The sequence below is a fragment of the Parasteatoda tepidariorum genome, chromosome 4 (assembly GCF_982258835.1).
Source record: "Parasteatoda tepidariorum strain Cologne lab strain chromosome 4, Ptep-v5.0, whole genome shotgun sequence".
Lineage (NCBI taxonomy): Eukaryota > Metazoa > Arthropoda > Arachnida > Araneae > Theridiidae > Parasteatoda > Parasteatoda tepidariorum.
The window spans coordinates 31,380,100-31,402,089 of record NC_141758.1 but is presented as its reverse complement, the minus strand read 5'-3'; the positions used below and the strand labels follow the sequence as shown (position 1 = coordinate 31,402,089).

At 32.6% G+C, this 21,990-nt stretch overlaps 1 protein-coding gene and 1 non-coding gene across 4 annotated transcripts in view; both read right to left on the bottom strand.

Annotated features, from left to right (window-relative positions):
* Window positions 1–2,647: 2,647 nt before the first annotated feature.
* CngB (Cyclic nucleotide-gated ion channel subunit B) overlaps window positions 2,648–21,990 on the bottom strand; it is a 103,845-nt gene continuing 84,502 nt past the window's right edge. For all 3 annotated transcript variants that reach the window (XM_087160875.1, XM_087160876.1, XM_087160877.1), the window contains 8 exons: window positions 16,465–16,606; window positions 14,754–14,913; window positions 11,414–11,511; window positions 10,281–10,364; window positions 9,597–9,715; window positions 8,347–8,493; window positions 6,685–6,820; window positions 2,648–3,843 (listed from right to left, as the gene is read on the bottom strand). In XM_087160875.1, the coding sequence (XP_087017001.1) occupies window positions 2,821–3,843; window positions 6,685–6,820; window positions 8,347–8,493; window positions 9,597–9,715; window positions 10,281–10,364; window positions 11,414–11,511; window positions 14,754–14,913; window positions 16,465–16,606 (1,909 nt within the window). In that variant the 3' untranslated portion in view covers window positions 2,648–2,820. The remainder of the gene's footprint in view (window positions 3,844–6,684; window positions 6,821–8,346; window positions 8,494–9,596; window positions 9,716–10,280; window positions 10,365–11,413; window positions 11,512–14,753; window positions 14,914–16,464; window positions 16,607–21,990) is intronic.
* On the bottom strand, window positions 12,169–12,250 carry TRNAS-CGA (transfer RNA serine (anticodon CGA)). The gene has a single exon. It is a non-coding gene; the product is annotated as a tRNA-Ser (tRNA).

The window sequence follows — 21,990 nt, the reverse complement described above, 5'->3', positions numbered from 1 at the left end:
CATATGCATTGAAAACACCATCCATAGACACGTCTTTGCTCACCACATGATCAGCCTCACTTTACCGCTAGAATACCCACCGACATTTTAGGTTTTAGCGAAATATAATTTTTTTTTTCAGTGGTAGTGAAGAAAAAGAAATTCTTTAAGTAAAAAACTTTTAAAAGTAAAAGGATTTGTTTTAAAACCTTTTTAAATAGTTTTAAACATGGTTAATGAGTTTTTCGACCTTATATGTATCTTTAAGTTTCTTATTTCTAGCGGTAGACATGAGTAATTTTTTATTTAAATATCGTTATATTAATATATTACATTACATCTGCTAATATGGATGGCTGACTGTGTAATGCTAAGTGCAGATGGCGCTAAGGGTTAAAATTCGTCGTAAGACTTCCGGGTTACTACGAGTACTTCCTACTGATTTTTACGATATTATCAATATTATACTTGTAGTGTTTTCATTATAACGCCTTCTTTCAATCTAATTTTCAACGAAACATACAACAAATGAATTTGGAAGACTCCGTAAACTTGCTATAATGCTACTTAAAAAATACAAACTGTGCTATTTTACACAAATATAGCCAAATAAGGGATAACACTCAAAACGTGGTTAACCTTATACTTTATTTATGCTGTATTAATTTTGTCAAATTTGTTTTAGGCACACGACATGTTAGAATTTATAAATTACTGAAAAATCTTATGAATGATAAAATTTCATGTGTGAATTTAAACACAAATCACAATAATAAAACTTCCTAGAATATTAAGCCTGTTCTCACATCGTCTCGTAAGCATAATTTAAACGGAAGGATGCACCCGAAGTTTTCTAAATTTTTTCCGGTTTAGGAAGCATGTTATCGTTTACATTTAGCCAATTAAGAAATATTTTTCTGAAAGACTCCAATGACTATGAAAATTCCGTTGTCGTCGGTGAGTATAGACTAACGTGGTGTTAAAAGGGAAGTTATGACTTGGAAATCTGTAGAATTATATTCTCACCTGTTTAACAGGAAGCTTTATTAATACTTTGTAACTGTTTTGTTAGCTTAAAAGGTTGGGATCAAATCTAAGAAATGGTGTCATACTGTTAGAACTGCTTGAGAGTTTTTATTACATAACTGCTTGAGAGATTTTATTTTGAGGTTTGTGAAAAAAGGTAAAATTTTCCCAACTACTTTATATAACCGAAAATTTAAAAATCTTTATTCTTGTCGGATCTTCAAAAAAAACTAAGCTACATTTATAATTATTTAAAAACCTTTATGTTTTAGTAAACAGTTAAAATGGTAGCTCAGTGGTTAGAGAATAAGACTCCTGTGCAGAGGGTTCGATCGTCTATTCCGCTGAGATCCTTCGAGTACATGTGATATACGTACTCGTAAAATCTGAAGAAAAGTATCGTGGTCAGTCCGCTGAGCAGTACCTTGAGTACAAAGGAACTGGAGAAAATACATTCTACTTCAGATCTATGTCGAAAATGTAGAAGTTAACTCATGAATGAGTGGTGTTTCCATCTATTCGCGGGTTCTGAACTACGAGGCACTTTTACCCTTGCGGGGTTTACTTGTCAAACGAAAGGCGTCGAAGTAAAGTTTCACCCTCTATTTCTCGTGCCCGTAATATTTCCTTGCTAGAGTGTTCAAAAGTAGCGCACCAAAAAGATTAAAACTATGTAGTTCTTATGCTCGGAATCATGTTTTATTTATTTATTTTTCTCGATCTTAACACCAGTTGGTAGTACCAGACTATTTGTAATGTGTTTATAGATACTTTATTTTATACTATAAGTCAGCACTCATCAAACATGTTAGCTAAAAATTCACAAAAAAATTAAAATGTAATACATATATTGTGTATACATTTAGCTTTACATAATGTTCTTGAATAAAAAAAAAGCATTTTAATGATTGTTTACTTCAAAATTATTCGACGATTAAGGGTTAAAGTAGGTGGTAAAAAATATTTGTGGTGTTCCACACTGACCACCGGTATCATTAATATATTAATCTATATTCTTAGAATCCTTTTCGAAATTGTAAAATTAAATAAAAATGTATACACATTAGAGGTCACAAATCAATATTTAAGCAAAGAAGAAACAAAAAGGCATTGAAATCAGTGAAAAAGACGAGATGAGAAACCTAAAAAAACCAGTTTGATTGTCCAACGAAACTCGGATGTAATTCTAATAATCGTCTTTTAAGCCTACTGTGTTTCCTCGACAATCAAACAGGTTTTGATGATTTCAGTTTCACCTTCCTTAGTGATTCGTTAGATTTCGATAGTGTTTTATATCCTTGCTCTTAAACATCAGTTTGTGACCCCTAATGTGTATTTCCTGACTTCATAATTGACTTAAGATTCTAGAAAAAAAATTTGATAATGGTCATTATCATTACGGAACAACCTGTATTTGTCTCAAATCTCTGTTCGCGTTATTTCAGTAAAGATCCAGTAACTGGATTTTGTTTTGTGTTGTGTGTTATAATTTTGCAGATCTCACTCTCTCTCTCATTTTGTTTTTCGCATGTTCCGTTAGATGTCCGATAGGTACGAGGCCATGTTGGAGGTGTGAGACCCATTATTGCCTAAAATGTTAAAGGGACTTAAAGTATGAATCAAAGACATTAGGAAACAATGATTTGTTCAGTGTTTATTTTATTGCAAGATTTAAAAGGCTATCTAAAATCAACAAACTGTGTTAAAAACGTTGCATCATTAACATGAGAACAGTGTGCGTTTTCTAAGCCATCGCTTAATAATGCCTCCCAGGGAAAATACTGTCTGTTAAATAAGAAAAGGTCTAAGGTGACTTCATCCTGATATGTCGCTTAAAATAGACGATCTTCTGGACAGAATACTTGCAGGTACATAACCCAAATTATCGTATCCCACTGAGCTGCTATTGCTGGTAGAACTACCTGGTCTGTGGATGGTATTTATTGTCTCGTGTCTGATAATAGGTGATAGCGGAATATCCTTGTTACTGCTGGATTGACTGCTGTTATCACTTTGAAAGAAATGGCTGAGACACGGTATTGAGGAAGAGCTGCTGTGATCTGAAGCAGTGTTGTTCGATAAATCTGGATTAACGATGCTTTCTTTGCGAATTTTAGATGTTGATGCTTCCAAGGAACTTCTTTTTGTTGAGATGTGTGTTTCGGTACTGCCTTGTTGGAAAAGCTCACCCAAGTATGGTATTGACGATGAACTAGATGTCCAACAGAGATAGGAGTTATCTTCGTCACTGTTGTCCATCGCCAGTTTTTGAGTGCTAGTGCTGCACACTTCGCTGGAGTTATCGAATGAATCATCTTTAAAGTATCGTTCACCGTATTGGTTTCGAAAAGCAAATGATTGAAAGTTTTCTTCTGAGGTCAAATTTAGGTGATCAAAAGAACGTTGGTGTCTATGTGAAAAATCGATACTGTTTTCTCTTGATAACGACTTTCGATACCTAAGGGGATTAGAAATGTTTCTGGAACTATTGCAATTATCGTCAGCGAAATTTGGATGGAAGTAGGTGCATGGCTCGGATTTTGCTGAAGAAGCTCTTTGCGAAGACAACAGATTTGAAGATTTTTCTTTGGTTATTTTCTTGAATGCAGGCTGTCTCAATAAATTACCGTCACTCATTGAACGCGTTTTTGATTTATTTGCTGGGGTATTTTCTTTGCTGTATACTTCGTTATTTTCTATTGTGGCTATCGACACATTTTCTGCTGTTTTGATAATAGTAGAATGCTTCGAGGTTGTGTCATCTGTGTTGTTTAAAAACAAACCTGTTGCAGAAGGATTTGCTTGCGGCTGAACTCGGTGAGCTGATTTTGGAAGCATCTGAAAAAGTAAAAATTATAGGATAAATGAAAAAGCACAATGTTTTTTTCCCTCTTTTTTTAGGGGACATTTATATGGCATTTTAAGCATGAACAAATAAATTGTATGAAATTTATTTTCACAAATCTTGTAAAAATTTCATAAATGCATGTATTTAATTGGCGTGTTCTTTATACCAAGTTCTTAATCTACAAAACTCTTGTCAAACCAAGCTTGGACAAGGACAAAACTGGAGGAAAATTGTATCACAATATTTGAGAGAAAGATTTTGAGGAGTATACTTGGTGGTGAAAATGAAAACAATAACTGGAGAAGGAGATTTAACTTTGAATTGTATAAGATTTATAAAGAACCCGATATTATTAAATACATAAAAACAAATAGAATGAATTGGATGGCCCTGCAATTTGAATGAGTGAGGACAATACAATGAAAAAGATACTGATTTTTTAGACCCACGGGAAGAAGAAATCGAGGAAGGCCGGGGTTGAGATGGGCTGACTCAGTGGAGTTTGATTTTCTTGCAGTTTATGAAAAGAATTGGAGATCAAAGATAAATCGGAAGTCGTTATGGAGAAATCTTCAGAGGAAGGTATTGGCACACATTGGGCTGTCTGGTCAACTATGATGATGACGTTCTTTATACCGTACATGTTTTCGAGATTATAATTTTATCTTGAAGGCACACAAAAAAAAGAAAAAAAAAGGCAATTATCTGTCTATTTAAATTTTATTCTTCCTTAATCATTGATACCTCAAGACTATAACGCTGCAATGGTTTGCATAAAATTATGGATAGTAATTGCAATGACTGTCGGAAGGTATTGGTATTCGAATCATTGAATCGATTTTATCCATCCAGCGAAATCTATGAACCGATCCATGAAAAATGCAGAGTCAATAATTAAATTGCTTGATGAAAAATTCTGATTCGCTTTTCCATCACGTTTCTGATCGTAGCCGTGGTAGCTCAGGGGATAGAGCAATCGCTTCCCAATGTGATGACCCGGTTTCGAATCTCAGCGATGGCTGATCGATATGAATTCCGCACATGTCTCGACCACAGTGCTGACGAAAAATATCCTCAGTTATAGACGGATCATGGGTTAGAGTCCTCTTGCCGCGAGACAAAACTGTGGGAGGTTTTCGTGATTTTCCTTTCCATGTAACGCAAATGCAGACGAATTCAATCTAAAAGTTCTCTACATAGGCAAATTTCCCCCTATACGTGATCCGGAAGTTCGCCTTATCTTCCAGAATCTAGATTATGTTCAAAATTACAAAGCTGCGGATCTGAACATAGGAAGTCGTAAATTTAAAATTGGGTCGGCTGTTCAACGATAGTTATAAAAAAAAGTGATTATGATCCAATATTATTACAGTTTTAATTAAACAATTAATACCCCTTGTTCTTTTATTTATGAGAAGTACTAAAAATGTTTTATATTTTGACATATTTATTTTTTATTCGCTCGTCTTTGTTATATATCGTTTTTAGTCGTTGAAAATTTGTTACAAAATGCTACAGATTGTGTAAAAATAAGCCTGTAGAAGAAGGATTTGCTCGGGTCAGAATTTAATTTGATTTCGGAAGCATCAGCGAAATATGCAAAATAGTGAATTAAGTAAAACTAAAAGTTTACTAAGAATCACGCAATTGTTTTGTTATGTTTTAATTTATTTTGAGGGACATTTTAAAGCAAGAATGAATAGTTCGTAAGACAAATTCTTTTCACAAATCTTTTAAATGTTGCATTATCATTTGTATGTTACAAATGGTCCTTACACCATATATGTTTTCGAGGTAATAGTTTTCTCTGAAACTCGTGATCACAAGATCCATCAGATCCATCTAAGAAAAATATTGACGCGAAACAAATGGTCCTTACACCATATATGTTTTCGAGGTAATAGTTTTCTCTGAAACTCGTGATCACAAGATCCATCAGATCCATCTAAGAAAAATATTGACGCGAAACAAATGGTCCTTACACCATATATGTTTTCGAGGTAATAGTTTTCTCTGAAACTCGTGATCACAAGATCCATCAGATCCATCTAAGAAAAATATTGATCGAACGAAAGAAATTTACACCACAACTACGAATCATCACTTGATTAAAAAATACTCATATACTTTTTTTTCCGTTTTTCTGAATAAGGGTTTCAAGGAATCTGAATTAAACATTAATAGAGTTTAAATTAACCCTCGTCTCACATTTATGAAAAATTCTAAAAATGTACTCTATTTTTAAACTTTTTTTTTTAAGTATTAACTTTTTTTATGTTTTATTATATATCTACTTAAGATATGCGTATTCTTATAAATCTAAATGTGATTTAAAATTTTAAATTATCCTTTTCGCTTTAAAGAATATGCGCAGAAAACTTTTTCATGATCACGGTGCTCACGCCACTGCCAGAAATGTTTAAAGTTTCGCTTTGGGCTTAAATGCTTTACTTTTTATTTGTTGTTGATGAATGTGAAAACAATGGATGTTTATTTAAAGCTAATGCTTACAACTTGCTGGCCTATGTAACACATTTTTTTTATTGGTAGCAAAACTTCTGTGTTAATATTTAACTTTGGTTTAGTAAAAGTGATTTTTTCTTCAACAATTTATAAATAATTTAAACGTGTACGTAAAATGCCACTTAGTTTAAATTATTTGGAGATGAAAGGCTTTTAAAATAATTAAAAGTTTGCTAAATTTAAACAAAATTAGGCTAAATTTAAGTATTAAATTCTCGTGTCAAAAATGAAGCAGTTGACATCTTTAATTTGATATCGACGTGATCATAAATAGAGGTGACATTTATCTGGGATCGTTGATAACTTACTTGTAATACTGTTCGAACCAATTTAGGGGTACTTGTTGGCGCATCTTCTTGTTTTACTTGTTCATTTTGTATTGCTGGCTCTTCCTCAGGTAATTTATTAGATTTTACCCTCGCTTCATTTTCTTTTATAATGTTCCTTAATTTGGAAAAAAAAATTATAAAAGCATTTTAATAGAAAGGAATTAGTGCAACAATTCAAGAAATATAAAACGAATTATGAGCTATCACAGTTATCAAATGAATTCAAAAATGTTCCTTTCAGAGTTTTTAGCATTATACATAACTTGTTTGCGTTTCATTTAAAGTTCACAGTTTATTATTGAGTTAAAAATAAATTAGAGTAAAACCAACAAATTTGAGATACATACATTGTGCATAATTTTTGTTGTTGATAATTTGTTATTCTTGATAGTTTGAAAAAAGTACAATAGAAACAGAAAATTTAAGATGCATAGATTGCGCACAATCTTTTTTTTTTTTTTTTTTTTTTTAAAGTTCTAGACAGTCTAAATTAAAGAACAGGAAATTTCAGCACATGCATTGCTCCCGTAATTATTTTTGTTGATAGTTTGTTATTCTAAACAATTTAAAAAACGCACAAAAGAACAGGAAATTTACGACGCATCATTGCATATGAATGCTTTTTAATAATTAGTTATTCTAGGCAGTTATAAAAAAAAGAACATAAGTACAGAAAATTTATAATGCATACATTGTGCATAAAATTTCTTGGTAATTTGTTATTCTACATGGATAGTTTCCTTCTGTAGTCGTGTAGTAATCAAATGCAAGTTATCATAATGCATCAGTATTCGCAGGGATTGCTTTAAAAAATTTCTAATTTTAATTTCCTATAATAAAATTTTGAGTTTTATTAGTCAGCACTTTTTGCTTTTTAGTCGCCCGTGGTAAACCTGTATTCGAGAATCTGCCCCGAATGAAGGATCTATAATCAACCAGCAATTTGCCTGATCTGGTATATAGAATGGTCCGATTCACCCGATATAGAGCTTATATTTATTCTGATTATAGATTTTGCTTATATTGAGGTCGTCTGATTTAGTCTATATTTTTCAGTCACTATTCAGCCTAGATGTGTTCAGTATTTACTCGTTTGAGTCTACTTAGGTTCACTTAAAAAAAAAAAGAAAAAAAAAATCAACGCCTCCTATAATTGAAAGCCCCCACACTGTTTTTTTGTATGTAGTCCGATTAGATCACTATAAAGGTAAACAAGTTTACGAAAGAAGCATTAAAAACAAAATATAGTAAAAATCAGATAGTGGTTGCAAATAAATGTCTAAAAATTTGTTTAATTTTTGAATATAATGGGTTTGTCTTTTACTTGGCTTATTACACTGCAGATTCAATTCTCAAATATATATGATAAATATCTCTCACATACTATCAAAAACGAATTTGGATTCTTGCGCACAACTGGTTCACTTTTTAAATTGTCTGCGCAGACTACCTATAAAAAACCGTGTGGAAGCTTTATGTTGTTCATTGCATGCATTGTATTCTTGTAGGACCTTTGTTAGGTAATTTTGTGCCCTAATGGAACTAGGATAAAATGTATGACTGGGTGTTTAGGGTTGATAACATGTTGTATATTTTGTTAACTTCAAAAATACTGGGGAAAGTATATAAGTATTCACGTACTTTGCTTTCTTTCTCAGAACCTTTTGAGCTTCCGGGTAGTTTTTCAGAGCCTCCCATAAGTCGTCTTTACCAAGCACAAAAAGATTGGAAAATCCTTTGCTTCTAACATCAGCAGTTCTCCTGTTACAACCTGGAATTCCAAGTAAACTAGAATAATAAAAATTTCAAGTTTTAATATCCCCATAATTTATAGTTAGCAATATGATGATAACAATCGAATTCGTTTATTACGAGACCTCATTTAATGAGATCCTGGATTTAACGATGGAGTTTTTTCATAAATGGCTGGTTTAACGCTAAAAAGTCTATTTAAAATCACGCTGTTATGAGCCTATCTCAAATTCAACGAGTAATTTTTTAGAATAGTAATACTAATTTTTTAGAGTAATTTTTTAGATTATTTTTTGACGCTGTCAAAAAGAATAATAAAAGTCTTAGGTTCTCCGTTGAAATTTTATTCCTTCCCAAAGGTTTTCAGCCAGCAAACTATCACGCTGCTACGGTTTGTATTAAACTATGAATTATAATTGCTGTAACTGTCCGAAGATATCGCTGTGCTCACACTATTGCATTGATATATTTGGCTTTGGCTAAGCTGATAGAATACTAGAAAGCACTCCTTTTTGCTGATATAATCGTGTGAGCTGATGAAGAGATTATATCTTTATTATAGATATATTGATAGAATCAATATATCTGTAATCATCATCACGAATACATGGTCATCATTACGAAAGCAATAATTGTCATCATTGCATTCGAATGATGACTGTTACTAATAAATGACTATAGCTAATCATTGAATTGATTTTATACTTTTTATTGCTCTAGTGTGCATAAGTCTGCATGATAAAATGTTCGCAAAACGGGCATTTAAAAATAATAATGAGGGGGAGGGGAATTACACCATCCCTATTCATGTAACGTGACCAAGAGTAGGCTGAACTTTTCTGCTGTAAATAAATGTTAGCATTTCGTGCTACGCATGATCAACTGCCTATTTTCATTTACGAAAAGAAATTATTCTTAATAGTTTAATTGAAATGATATTAAAAAACAAGTTTTTCTTAAACATTTTCTAACTAATTTTTGTATATTATAGATTTTTATTTTTAATAAAGTTGACTGACTCGGTTTCGAATTGATCGATCTCTACGTTCTCGTTGTATGCAAGTTCTGATGTATTTTTTTAAAAAAAAATTTCGAATTATATTTTAAGACTGTTGAAACTTTGAAGATAAAAAGGTTACCTTATTTCACCGAAAACACTTCCTTTTGTCAACGTTGCTAGCACCAATTCTCCCTTGTCACCCCCTAGGACTTCTACCATTCCTTTATTTACAATATACATTTCCTTTCCAACTTCACCCTGCAAAAAAATGAAATAAATAAAATGTGTCCAAGCTTCAGTTAATGAACATTGGAAAAGCGTCGTATTTCGTCAAATAACAGACACTGTGATACTGGGAAATTTGTTGAGCATTTGAAAAAACAAATCAGTTGTTTTTTAGATAATAAGGTGATGGTTAAAGTATTATCCGAGGTGTCTGCGTTTTGGTATTTCTTTCTTCGTCGAAGTTTGTTACCATGTGGTGACAAAAGAATGGTTAAGAGAATATGGTGACAGGAATGAAAGAAAATGAATGACATGATGAAACATTTAACCTTAAATATGTTAATTAATTGGTGCGGACGATATTTTAAGATTCGAAATTAGACACAAAAATATACTTTCTGTGAACAAACATATCTTTGCTTCAACGGATTCCAGACCTTCAAAATATGAGGGTAGCCGCAATCTTGAAAATAGTTTGGTTAGATGTGCGGTCGAATGTTTGGACACCTTAATGTTAATTTTACTTCGTGCATATTTCGATACATCTCAGAATTTAAATACAAACCAGCACAAAAACGTTTGAAGAAATACGACCTACCTTCTTGCATATATAATCACCAGGCAGAAACAGTACAGGTTTAAGTTGCAGCACTAAATCTCTGAGGAGGGCTTTATCACAATCCTAAAAAGAAAATATTACAGTTTTTTTTTGTTGTGTTGTTTAACCTATCATGTTCTCATTATGTTTTTTCTACAGCAGCTGATAACAATGGTAGATTCAATAATTTTCTGAATCAATCATTACCATTATTTCAACTGTTACCAGAAGCAGAATTAATATCCATATCATGAAACCATCACAGAAAATGTTAACGACAATCAAAAGTGTGAAGTATTTCCAAGCGATGTGCGTTTCAATTTTAATTAGAGCTCTGATCTGTATGGTAATCAATATAATCGTTTTCTGAGAAATTTAAAAGAACTCATTACCGTTAATGAGAATTGATCTTCAATCAAAATATAAATTTTTTTTACTAGTTGGAGTGGAGTTTTATACTGGATGACAATTAATGCAATTGTTTTCTGAGAGATGTAAAAGATTTCATTATCGAGAATTGATCATACATCAAATTTTTAAATTCTTGTCTACTAGTTGGAGTGTTCAAATTTGAACTGGAGCTTTGTGTTGAAGTACAATACACGTTGCAAGAATGTTCGGCTCTTTTTCTCGCCAAATAAAACTTATCGTCAATCGAAATTTTATCCATTTTTCGATTAATTACAACGTTTTAATTTTATCTGAAGCTTTGTGTTTGATGAATCTAGTTACAACTGTTCTTTAAGTGGTTACAAGTAATGAAAGATTTTATCATCATTTTTAATGTGGTACTATACAATTTATCAACAACTGAAATTTGTACCACTTTTCGATATAAACTTAATTTCATAAAATTCAGTACAATGGTCTTTACGTTTAATGTATACTAAAATAAAAGTATTTTGACTTATTTACTTGAAAAACGTAATTTTCTAAAATAATACTTTATTACTTTGAACTGTTCTTAATCTGATATTGTCTTCAACTTAATAGGTTTTGCTATACCATTTTTCAAATTTTTCAAGGGGCGTAAAATCTCTGTCTTGTCATTATTTCACAATAAACGAACTAAACCTTTGATTGTTTAAGCAAATAATTAAAATAAATATAATAGTTGAAATAAAAGGGTTTACCTTGAAAAGTTGAACTTTAACTAACGTTTTATAATGCACATTGATAGCTATATCCGTCTTCATTTTTCTCGGAAGAGTATCTAAAATCTTGCTTACATCTGGGAAAAAAAAATTAAATAATTAATTGTTTTTCATCCCAAAATTTAGTTTCATATAAGATTAATTTATAAGATGTGAATTTTTTCCATTTAAGAATACGTTACTCTTTTAGAACGATAAAGTATATAACATAGTTAATTGATTCTCAGAGTCTATTTGGAAAAGCTAAGACATTCGTATCTATAGTTGTCGAAGTGTCCTATTAAAAAATGGTAGCTAATTTACTTAAAAACTATCAAACAAAAAATTAATTAAATTTCAAACTCACAAAATATGACACAATAAGACAATTTGAATTTTCCCTAATTTCACAAGCACTTCAGTTTATTTTATTTTACAACCGTTGAACAGCCGACTTAATTGAGTTTACGACTACCAATGCGCATCCCCACAGCCTTGTAATTTTGAAGTCAATCCAGAAGACAGGGGAACTCCAGGATCAAGAATTGGGAGAGAAAGTTTGCCTTCGTGGAGGATTTTTTGATGGGACTAACCGCAATTACGTTATTTGGAGAAGAAAAGCACGAAAACTTCCCACGGTTAGTCTGATGGCCCATAATCAGCTTACTTCTGAGGATTTTTTACGTCAGAAAAAATGGATTGATGAGATCTAAATTTCAAGTGACAGATCCACAAAATCAATATTTAAACATAACCGCAGTCGACAGGATTCGAACCTGTGCGGGGAAACCCCAATGGATTTCGAGTCCATCGCCTTAACCACTCGGCCACGACTGCTCTCTTCAGTTCACTTAATTTTCATCTGGAATGTATCGAACATCTATGTATGTAAAAAGTTTCGAATTTATTGTTGGTGCTTAAGAGAATCTAATGATCGGCTTTAAAAATTTAGAAATATATTTAATTTTTTAAATTTTGTTAACACTTAAAATTTTTTTAGGACCTTAGGGAAACACTATATTTTATTATCAACTTAAATATCTCATTTTTGCTCTGAAATAAGGACATGGCGATCTTTTAAAGCTAAAATGGTAACCTATAGTATAAAATATATGATAGGCCGAAGCGTAAACACCCTTCCAGTACTTTCATAGAATGCTTTTCATTGCTAAAGCGTCTGGCATTTATAATAAATTAAAATCCCTATTTGATCCATATATTAAAATGTCTCACAAAAATAAACATTCTAGTTATTCTACATGTATTAAGCCAATTATTACCTATGCATCAGATGCCTGGTGAAACATAAAATCCAAACAAAAAAACTCAATGTATTCGTAAACAAATTGCGTAGACAAATGAGTGGTTACCCGTATTTTATCACAAATAAGGATATTCCCAAAGTATTTAAATTAAATTCCTTTTCTGTAACATTAATGACTCTTAATGCACACTTCTTCAAAAGAGGCCAAAATTGCTCAGCAGCTAACTACAATTGGGTATAATATAGCCTACGTCACAGGTTGTGTTGTTCCTACTAAATTTAACCCATGAACGGCATTTTCTGCGAGCCTAACTTCAAGCCACAAATAAACAAACGAAGTGTTCGATCGTTTAAATAGCTGCTCGCCAGATTTTATTGCATTATAAAGAAAAGTTATTGAAACTAAATACAGCTAAATAAACAACAACAACAACTAAAACAAATAACAACAACTACTAATAACAATAACTAAATAAACAACAACTAAATAAACAACAACTAAATAAACAACAACTAAATTCCATTCGTTTAGCATTGCGTCATATGTTGTTCCTACTAAATCGAAGTAGTTGTGTTTTTTTCATATTATACCCAATTATATTATATATTGATGATATTTTTAAAGCTGAAATTCTAAAAGAAGACGCTGAAATCACATTCCTAGCACATTTTTTTATTACTGATGATATTTTATCGAACAAATTTAATTAAGTTATCTTTAAAATGATCAATTATTTTTTTATATTTTTTTATATTTCCAATGTCCACCTGTGTTAACATTTCGTTAATTCAGGCATTTACAGGGTAGATTTCTTGGCATCCACTCTTTCAGGGGCTACTAGGGGGCCATGCTAGGTGGGCCAACGTTGCTCTCACAGTAAGGACAGATAGTACAGAGAATGAGAGGTTTGCCCGGGATTCGAGCCCAGAACTTTTCTGATGCAAGGCTAGTTCATGATCAATTATTGGTACTCATAATTCGAATTTGTAACGCTGCATTCGTGACAACTAATACAAGTTATTTCTATTTCAAGATAATAACACCTTTTTATTACTGCTTTACTTTTCTTGACCTTTTATTTTTCACAAGTCATGATGAGCTTACAACATGAATTAATAAATTAATATGAAGAGGCAAAAAGGACCTTTCAGGGCCTTAAGAAATTTTCAGACTATAACTAGTTATTCTAAAAGTTTTGGCATTTTTTTAAGAAACTTGTTCTACAATAATTGCAGTGGAACGGTAAGAGCAAAAATATCTTTGCAATTTTTCCACTATGTTGAAGTAGGTGATGGATAATGAAAACTATTCAAGTTTGAGATACTTTTCTCCTGTAGAAGATATTAATGTTCAAAAATGCCAACTGTTTCGCTTTCTGCAAAACATTTTATAAAATGGTAGATATTACACCAGTCTCGAATCAAAATTTAAGGAATTTTTATACAATCAAATAAAAAGGAAGACGTTACATAATAAGGACATTCTCAATAACTCTAAGTAGTCAGCCCGATGGCAAAAGGGATCGAACTCATGATCCCTTTACAACTGAGGATAACTTAGGTCACTACTGATATCGATATGGAGGGGAAGTAGCATACAAACCGACCCGAATCGACCCAAACCCGACTCTGAGTCACTCTATAGAGAAACAGGCACTCTATCACTTGAGCTATTTTGGCTTTTTAAATCCTTTTGTAAGTAATAAAATTTAAAAAGAAATAACTAATTTTGCTCCCTACTCGCACCAATCCCCGTGCTGACGTAAAATATCGTTAGTGGTAGATGAGTCATGGGATCGTATCCCTTTGCTGTGGGTGGTTTTCGTGACTTTCCAGTCAATGTAACTCAAAAGTTCTATCAAAAAGTATTCCTCAAAGACTACTTTGTCCCTATACTTGGTCCAGAATTTCATTTATCTTGTGGGTCGGGTTCAAAACTACTGAATCGGATATTGATAATCGTAAACTGAGTATTGGATCGGTTGTTCAACTCTGTTTTATAAAATAAAATAATCAATAGGTTTGGTTTTTGAAGAGTTCTGTAAGGGATTGAAAAAGAAAATGCCATTCGCTTACCGAAAGTCTTTTGCTGTTCCCAGTTATGATTGAGCCACATTCTTACTCTCCTCTGCAATTCATCAGGAAGGTTCAAGTTCCTCATATACATGACTGTTTGATCCATCAACTGTCTGTACTGCGTTCTTCCCTGAGTTGCTGTTGCCACTATATCACGAATCTGTTTGTTTGGATGAGATATTCACAGTACTTATACAATCACACAAATAAATATCATGTAAGCAAATAACAACAGGGATGGCAGGTTTCTACAAAGATTTTATAAAGCGTAAAGGAATTAAAAATCAAACTTCCCGAATTGTCATTTTTTATCTCTTTAAAAAGTTCAGTTGTAAAAGTTTTTGTTGTTGATTTAGTTACTATAAATCAAATGTAATTAATCGAGATAAGTTGAAACATATATTTTGCAACCTCTAGAAAGAAATTGCCCACAAAGCGGAATAAATTGGCAATGAAGGTTGTGTCACTAAAGCATGCAGTGGCTCATATTTTTTTAACCACTTCAACCATCATTGTACATCACTACTATACTTAACCACTACTATGAATCAAATATAATTAATCAAGATTCTTAAATTGAACCATACATTTTGCTTTCAATGGAAAAAAAATTGTCTACAAAACGAAAAACAAATTGCCAATAGGCATGCAATGGCTCATATTTTTTACACCACGTTTCAAAATAATTTATAATGAGAAAAAAACTTAAAAATTTTTATTTTTATTCCATTATATGGAACTGACCCAAATATATATGTAAACATAATATTTAGGTTTTAATTTTTACCAATATCAAGTGTTCAATCTGGGATAATATCTCAAGTCACTAGAAATGTCAAACTAATTGCTAATGAAAATTTCATCTTTTTCTAGCAACCACTATTCTTTAAGCAACATTGAGCTTATGTTTATTTATTTAGCTTAGATGTAATGTTGTCTTTGCTATTTAGTCTCAGTTGCCCTAGGACAAATAACAGATTTAGAGGTTTGGTGCCCGCTGTATAGTTTGTCTTCAGTAAGAACTCCCCCTACCGCAATGTGTGAGGCCGTCTGCTCACTTCCGTGACTTAAGTTCACAGGTGCCCACTGGGTAGCGTTAAAAGAGCAACACTTCCGGCATCTTCCGAGATGACGAACGAAAATTCAGTACCTGCCGTTATTGAAAAAAAAATCCTTCCCCAAACGAAAAACATCACTTCCTACATCAGAAAGCCTCCACACGGTATTTTATAAGTAGTCTGCGCAGACTATTTAAAAAATGAACCAGTTGTGCGCATGAACTCAATTTCTATTTTAAAAGTAATTGAGAGATATTTATCGTATATATTTGAGTATTGAATCTGTAGCGGTTGACAAATGAGTAAAACAAGCCTATCATACTCACAAATTAAAAAACTTTTCAGATATATATTTGCTACCACTTTTTTTATTTTTGCCAAATTTTCTATTAAGTGGCTTTTTCGTTAACTGGTTTGTCTTCATAGTAGTCTAATCGGACTACATGTAAAAAACCGTGTGGAGGCTTTCAGTAGTAGGAGGCGTTGATGAAGAACGGGTATTTACTTAATACCGAATAAATAGGAAGAAAATACAAAGTCTTGCATAAAAAAATTAAAATTTAAACTCATTTCAATATTTGTAGGCCATACCTTAGTAGTCTAAAAGCAGTAAAAAATTTCATGTCACGAAAATCGGACATAATATGACGTACCTGTCCAACTAGAAAAGCGAATATGAAGACACCCATGAGCCATGATATAGTCATGAATATATATTCAATTTCATTTTCAGGCTTTGGATTTTTTCCTATGGACGTTGCAGTCTTTGTAGCGAAATAAAAACAACGTATGTAACTAAAATGAAAAAGCTTATATTGTAGATGACATAACAAATAGAAGGCTTTTAATACAGGGTTATTACAAATGAGTAATCGGATTAAAAAAAATATTACACATCACATATAACAATAAGTGTTACACGAAATCAAAGATATATGTACCATTTTTCTGTTATAAATGTCCATTTGTTATATCAAGCTCGTTTTAACACATTTTGTTTCTTCCCAATGTAAATAGTTCCTAATGTTGCATAGGTGTGTTTTTAAAGTTCTTGCCCTGTGTCCGACATCAAATAAATTAAATTTAATACAAAGTAACTTGTAGAGAGATTTCGTAGGGAGAACAGAAAGCAAAAATATCCCCCACTCCCCAAAAAGTTGCTTATTGTTTCAAGAAAATATGCTGTTTCGTAAAAATACGGTGAGTGTAAGTTCGAATTTAAAATTTCGCAGATTATTCGTATAATCATTGATTAATAATCTAGGATTTAAAATAAGAACTATTTAAAATAAATATAACTGTGTACTATGTAGAACAATAAAATTATATTATCTAAGGACTGAAACACTAATAGCTTTCACTACTTATAATAAAGAAGTTCATAATAATAATGAAAGAGACGATATAGTTGGTAAATTCTTTACTTAGTTGATAGCTCAAGATGCACGTTTAAGAAAACTAAGCCTGAGACCGGGATAGCCTGGTTGGTTGGGAGCTGGACTCACATTTGTGAAAACGTTAGTTCGAATAGTGAGTAGGGTTCGAAGCCAGCTGGACGAAGATTCCCCGTGTAGTAAATGGTGATTGGTGCACGTTAAATCTGTTGGGTCACAAAGTTGGGTCGTAAAGTGTTTCCATGACAAATCAATGCTTCTGGGGGTACTGAATTGGAGATGGATCGTTCTCTAGTTCAAATCAAAATTACGATCTGTGGACGAATGTGTGTATCAATGGGTCCGACTATTAAACGGGTGTGGCAGAAAACGAATTCTTGACCATAGATGGCTCCACTGGAAAACAAGAACAATCGCACCCCCTTTGTTTAATGGCAGAAAAAAGAATCTCACCCCTTGCCTTAAATGGCCCACAATAACAACAGCAACAGAGATTGAGGCACGTGTTTTAACCTTCAGCACTCAGTAAGGCTCCTATACTATCAGAGCTGACCTATCAAGCAATATTGGAGCAAACAAGTTCGCAAGTTAACGTTATGTTTGTATTAGTTATGTTATTACAGAGATGCCAACGGCGCCGGACACGCCAAAATAATTTAAAAAACGGTATATAACTACGAAGTAAATTTTGCAAATAGTTGACAATATTTGCTTGCTTTTAAAAATGTGAAGCATAATATAAGTACTAGTCCTAGTGTTTAGATTTTACTGGGCACCTGGGCCGCGAAGCGGCCCCTATCCCATTCATCTGGAATTTTTGAACAGTTTTGGTTGAGCAATGAGGTAAGCAGGCAATGGAGTTGCTTTTATGAATGTTTCAAGCTCTTTGCTTGAATAACTAAAAAGGAATCAAAAATAAATTGAGCAGCTTGCTCTAAACTGTGTTTGTTTGATTTTGGAGTTGTTCAGAATTGTATCAGCATGAGTAAAAGTTATTTTCAGAAAGGTTGATGAAATTATTTGTTTTGATAGTTATGATATGAGGCGTCGGAGGTGAAATGTGCAGCTATTGGTCTGTAGTTTTTATCTTTGATATAATTTTCAAATTTAAAGATTTCATTAAAATTTGCTGTTTTACATTCTATGGCTTTATCGAAAAAATCTGCGTTTAGCTTGTATATATGCTGTGATAGAGTTGGTATTTTGAGGTCTGCATGTATATTGGTATTCCGGATGAACCATCTTGCACAGGTTATTTTTCTAAGGATCTTGTTTTGGCATTGGTTTAATTTCTTCAGTAGATGTTGAGGTATCGTTGTCCAGGCAGGTGAGGCATAGGTAAGTATTGGGCGGATCATTGCTGTGTATAGTAGCTTCTTTAGTTTAAGTGACATATTCTGATTATATATTAATGGTTGTATGGCTATTATTGCTGCATTTGCTTTATCTATTGTGCTTTTGATGTGATCATTCCAGGTGAGTTTGCTATTGATTATAAGGCCAAGATAATTTGCTTTTTTAACTATTGGTATTGGTATGTTGAACATTTTTGGTTGAAGTTGTGGAAGTATTTTAATTCTTCTTTTTTGTATAATTAATATTTGTGATTTTCCAGCATTTACTGCAGTTTTCCATTTTAGGCACCAGTCTTCTATTTCGTCTATATGGTCTTGTAGTTTTTGAAGAGCATGATTTGGGTTTCTGGATTTAATAATAATACCGGTATCGTCTGCGTAATAGGCTGTTATGCTGTTATAATCGGCTTTGTTTATAGGAAAATCATAAGTGTATAATATGTATAATATCGGTCCCAGAATGCTGCCCTGTGGTACTCCGGCTGTGATGTTTCTCTTTGTGGATTTTTTGTTTTTGATGGTGATTTGAAATGTTCTATTACAAAGATAGCAGGATAGGAGTTTGATTATGCCGGGTGGAAAATTCAGCTGTATGAGTTTATATATTGTACCAGTGTGCCATACTTTATCAAATGCTTTGGATATGTCGATCATCAGGAAGGCTATTGTTTCTTTATTTATGATTGCTCTACCAGTATAGTCTATTATTCGGAGTAACTGTTTGGTGGTATCTAGTTTTTGTCGGAATCCATACTGTTCGTCGGGGAGGGCTGTAAGAAGTGGTTTTATTCTATTGTAGATGATTTTTTCGTATATTTTTCCAAGTATGTTAAGTAGACTGATTGGGCGATAACTCTCAGGGCAGCTTGGGTTCTTATTTTTCTTGAGAAATAGAATGACTGATGCGTTTTTCCAGATTTGTGGGTAGTAATTATGAACAAGGCAGACATTAAAAATATGCGTGATTTTGCAGATGTAGTTGTTTGGTAATAGTTTTATCATCTTATTCTTTATCCCGTCCTCACCTGGAGCTTTATTGTTTTTCAGTTTTTGTATGATGCAGCTAACTTCTTGATTATTGGTTGAATTTATTGTTTCTGGGATGAGGTGTTCAGTTTGAAAATTATTAACTTCTTCTGTGATGATATTGTGATGATTTTGGTCAGAGTTGATATTTGGTGAAAATTGATTTTGAAGTGAATCTGCGAATATTTCGATTTTTTCTGATATTGAGTAAGCTGTGCCTGATGGTCCATTTATTGGTCTGTCTATTTGAGGAGTTGTTTTCAGTTTCTTGGCCATTTTCCATATAGAGTTGTCGGTAGTGCAGAGGGAGGCGATTTTTGCCTGCCACAGTTGTTTTTTATATTTTTTACTGTGTTTTTTAATCTGGTTATTGAGTTGTTTTATTGCGTCCAGGTGTGCTGGGTCGTAAGTTCTTTGGTACCATTTCCTGTGCGAGTTCCTTAATCTTATTATATTCTTTATTTCAGGTGGTAATCTGTAATGATGGGCAATATACTTGGTTTCTGTGGAAGCGTTTTTAAAAGCATCTGTTATTTCATTCTGGATTTGCTGTATATAGTTTTCTATTGCAGTTTCATTTTCCAAGGATGGTAGGTCTGTTCCATTGATTGTAAGAGTATTTTGAAAATGGTTCCAGTCAGTTTTATAATTTGGTTTCTCAGATTGTTCTATGGTTTCCCCAACGAGCAATTGAACTGGCAGATGATCTGATGACAAATGGTTATGAGCGCAGGCGAGCATAGGAACATGCATGTTTGTTATTGCGAAGTCTAGTATGTCCGGACTATGGTTAATCCGATTTGGAATGTAAGTTGGAGTTGTTGGTGCTACTACTGTTAATTGATATTTGCTTATAAGATCTTTCAATTTTGAACCACTGTGATTGAAGTTGTTGCAGCCCCATATTGGATGTTTGGAATTAAAGTCACCTGCTACTATTGTATCTAGGGTGGCTGGAAATAGGAGGTTCATATCATTATCTGTTAATTTATTTTTTGGAGAATTATAAATTCCTGTGATTTTGATGTTCTTGTTTCTGTAGCTTAATAAAATAGAAATTTGCTCATATCCATTATCATCTTTTGAGTTATATTCTGTTGTTAATAAGTTGGTTTTTGCTAGAAGTGCTACGCCGCCCCCTCTGTACCTTCTATCACATCTGTAGATTGTATAGTTGGCTATTTTAAGATTTTGGGTTGCATTTAGATGAGTTTCTGTTATTATGAATATATCAGGATTGTGTTCTATTATAAAGTTTTTGAGTTCATGCTGTTTTTCGATTATACCGTTAGCGTTCCAAAAATAAATATTGATGGTTGGTTTCAGTGTTGATCTTAGTATTCTGAATCTATTGCTTCTTGTTCTTCTAAGCAAACTGCTTTTTGGATTTTCTTGAACATGTTAAAGCTTTCGTTGCTTTGTAAAAAGTTCACAAAGAGCTTGAGCTCTGATAGTAGTGATTTTGCTTCCTTGATGATGGTTATGTCTGTTTGTAGAGTATCGCTGGTATTATAATATAAGTACTATAAAGTGGTGAATTATATAAGCCTACGCATCGTTTAGAAATAGTGGTGGATTAAAATCTACTAAATCGAACTTATTAAACCAAGAATTACAATTAATAAACTACCACTTGAAAAAATTTATTCGCTGTGCTAAGGTTAGCTCTTTGCTCCAACAATAAATGATAAGTCGGCCTGACTAATTCAGGGGCTCTAGCATTCAGTAATAATAATTGCGTTTTTCTGATAATTTTTTCATCGTTTTTAGCAATTTTTTTATGTAAACGGTTTAATTCAGTTTATTTTAATTCATTTTCAGCATGTACATACACCAAGAAAAAATTCATAATATTAAATATTTCATTTTACGTATTAAATAATTTCAAAATAATAAGTAATCTTTTTTTTGTTAGTATAATCACAGTTGTTGATTAACTATTTTTGTTATGAAAGCCGGAGGTTCCTTCAAAAGAACCTGGATCATTTAGTCGAAAAAAACTCCATAGCCGAAACAAATTAGGAACTACTGGCTCAAGGAAATAGTTATAGCTTGAAATACGGGTTTGAAAAAAAGGGATAAACCAGAGATGCCAACTGCTTCGGACACGACAAAATAATTAAAAAAAACGGTAAATAACTGCTGAGTAAATTTTGCAAATATTTTACTTTTTTTGCTTGCTTTTTAAAAGATATATCATGATGTTACTATAGTAAAGTGGTGAATTATATAAGTTAGAAATAGTGGTTAGAAATAGTGAATTAGTTAGAAATAGTGGCGAATAAAATCTACTGAATTGAATTTATTAAACCAAGAATCACGATTAATAAACTACCACTTAAAAATATACATTTGCTGTCCGGAGCAAGCTGGCATCTCTGGATAAACTCGTCACCTCTGAAAT